The sequence below is a fragment of the Penaeus monodon genome, chromosome 13 (genome assembly GCF_015228065.2).
Source record: "Penaeus monodon isolate SGIC_2016 chromosome 13, NSTDA_Pmon_1, whole genome shotgun sequence".
NCBI classification, from domain to species: domain Eukaryota; kingdom Metazoa; phylum Arthropoda; class Malacostraca; order Decapoda; family Penaeidae; genus Penaeus; species Penaeus monodon.
Genome location: NC_051398.1, coordinates 48835555 through 48838552, shown reverse-complemented (window position 1 = coordinate 48838552; position 2998 = coordinate 48835555). Strand labels below are relative to the sequence as shown.

At 43.1% G+C, this 2998-nt stretch overlaps 1 protein-coding gene across 1 annotated transcript; it reads left to right on the top strand.

Annotated features, from left to right (window-relative positions):
- Positions 1-247: 247 nt before the first annotated feature.
- Positions 248-2998, top strand: LOC119579971 (uncharacterized peptidase C1-like protein F26E4.3). The gene is made up of 6 exons (XM_037927815.1): positions 248-453; positions 532-779; positions 1118-1205; positions 1652-1739; positions 2146-2303; positions 2705-2998. The coding sequence occupies exons 1-6, from the start codon at positions 328-330 to the stop codon at positions 2843-2845; spliced, it is 849 nt and encodes a 282-aa protein (XP_037783743.1). The 5' UTR covers positions 248-327; the 3' UTR covers positions 2846-2998.

Below are 2998 nucleotides of genomic sequence, written 5' to 3'. Positions count from 1 at the left end.
CTCTCTTTTTCTCCACAATCTATTTTTCGTCTATTCTTCTTTTTCCTTTTCTTTGTTTGGATACTTCTCCTCTATTCTTATTTTTCTTCTCCTTTACACACACACACACACACACACACACACACACACACACACACACACACATACACACACACATACACACACACATACACATACACACACACACACACACACACACACACACACACACACACACACACATCGTTAATTTTATTTTTCTTCTATAATCAAAAGGTAATGGAGAGGCATGAAGTCAAGAAGCCTTCCTCCTAAGTCTATATTCCTGCCGAGTATGCCTTCTGAAAGATGTTTGAAGGGCAGCTGGTGGGCGTGAAGGACCAGGGTTGGTGCGGTGCCTCGTGGGTGTTCTCCGCACTCAGCGTCGCTCAGAACAGGTTAGGTCATTCAGGCTCAGCCAAAGGTCACTGTGACGCTAGGTTGTAATTGGTCATGCTTAGTGTTAATGCATCTGCAGTCTATATATGTAAATAGAAATACTTAGACATAAGCACATACACACACACATCTACACACTTAGACACAAACACCCACGCAAAAACACCACCGTCAGATTTTAAGGAGACACTAAACCATTCTCATAAATGCCTTCTCGCTGCCTACAGGTTGGTCATGGAATCCAACGGAGTGTATAGAGTGAGCTTCTCTGCCCAGGACCTGCTGAGCTGCGGCAGTCTTGGAGTTAATGGATGTCTCGGAGGGCACCTGGATAGGGCGTGGCACTATCTCAGGATGACTGGGTAGGTCGATGAACACAGCGGTATGTGCGTTCATAGGTTTTGTTCAGTGTCGGAAATAACGGTTTCTCTCACCTCCTCATCTCTCCTTCCCCCTTCTCTTTCCTCCTCATCCCCCCTTCCCTCCCACCCCGTTCTCCTTCCTCCTCACTCCCTCTCCCCCCATTCCCTTCTCCTTCCTCCTCACCCGCCTTCCCCCACCCGGTTCTCTCACTTCCTCATCCCTCATTCCCCATCCCCTTCTCTCTCCGGCTTCCCCTTCTGTCTCCCCATCCGTCTCTTAACGCTAAATGAGGGACACCACACACACATTAACTCTTACGTCTTTTCCAACCCCACAGGGCTTTACCGGAGGTATGTTACCCTTATAGAAGTGGATTTACCAGGAAACTGCCCACGTGCGCCAAGAATTCGGGACTTGGTTGCCAGGTATGGAAAGAGAATGATAAAGAGGGCGACAGAGGGAGGGAGGGAGATATATATTGTTAGAGAAATAGAGAATTAGTGAGAGAAAGAGAGAGAGGGGGTCAGAAAGATAAACAAGCTTATAGAAACAGAGGAAGACAAACAGAAAGACAGTCAAAAAAAAAAAAAGACAGAAAGCGAAAATAAACAAGAAAGAAAGTAAAATCACATCAATAATTTTGATATCTCTTCTCACACCCTGTGCTGTGTGTTGCAGCGGCAGCGATCTCATCTAGTAATCTTACTGACCTGCGTTCAAATCCCTCGCCGCCAGTGGATGGTAACCCTGGCCATTCCTTGCATACAGGGGATAATTTAGAAGCAAAATAAAACAAGGCAGCCTGTCACACCAAGAATACCCATTGAAACAAATGGTATTACACTAAAATTAATTCATTCAATTCTTGCAGTCTCGCTACAAGAGTGGACCAGCCTATCGCTTACCTAGTAAAGAGCGATATATTCAAAGGGAGATTATTACAAACGGACCCGTGCAAGGTGAGTCTCTTGCTAGATACATTGTCTCTTATCAATGATAAATGAATTAGATTCGAATTACACTTAATTTTGTTCGACAGAGTCTAAGATGTAAATCATCTCTTTTTTTCTCTATTTTTATTTATTTCTCTTCCTTTTTTGTTATTTTTATTTATTTTGTTTATGCTTTATTATTATTATTTTTTTATTGGCGGGGGCAACATATTTGAGTTTCATCCAAGCATTGGTCACTCCATCTCCAGGATGATCATGCAACTTATTTATTTATTTATTTATTCTGTTATTATTATTATTATTATTATTATTATTATTATTATTATTATTATTATTATTATTAATATTATTATTCCTATTTTATATAGAAACCTCGTAACTTGCCTTTCCTTCCCTTGAATTCTTTCGACAGCGCTGATGACGGTGCACCCTGATTTCTTCCTGTACAAGACCGGCGTGTACTCTTACTCTGAGCTGGGAAGCCCCCACTCGGCCGCCCATTCTGTCAAGCTCCTTGGCTGGGGCGAGGAACGTGTGAACGGCAAAACGGTCAAATATTGGGTAAATGTGGTTTTAATATCTATTTATTTTTTGTTTGTTTTTTGTATATTTCGTTTTCTGTGTCTGCCTTTATGTCTTTCTTTGTTTCTGTGTGTGTGTGTGTGCGTTTGTGTGTGTGTGTGTGTGTGTGTGTGTGTGTGTGTGGTGTGTGTGTTGTGTGTGTGTGTGTGTGTGTGTGTGTGTGTGTGTGTGTGTGTGTATCTGTCTGTCTGTCTTTCTTTCCTCTCCCTCTCCTTCTCCCTCTCCCCCTCTCTCCCTCTCCCTCTCTATTTCCCTCTCCCTCTCTATTTCCCTCTCCCTCTCCCTCTCCCTCCCCTCTCTATTTCCCCATCACTACATCCATCTATCCCTTCATACGTATCTTTATCCTCTCTCTCCCCTTGATTTTTTTTTTTTTTTAACTGGCAGAGAACTCGTGGGGGAAATACTGGGGTGAGGCTGGCTACTTCAGGCTCCTCCGGGGCTCGAACGAGTGTGGCATCGAGTCCCACGTCTTCACTGCCAAACCGCAGTGCGAGAGTCTCTATCACGGACTGGAGATGGAGTGTTAAAAAGGGGGAAACCAAAGCGCGTGTAAGTCCTGTGTGAATTGGTGTTGAACGCCGCGTGGATCTTGTGAAATCTTTTTTTTTTATGTGTGTGTGTGTGAAAGAGAGTGTGGAATTAGATTTACACTTTTTTATATGTTTATTTATTTTATTTTT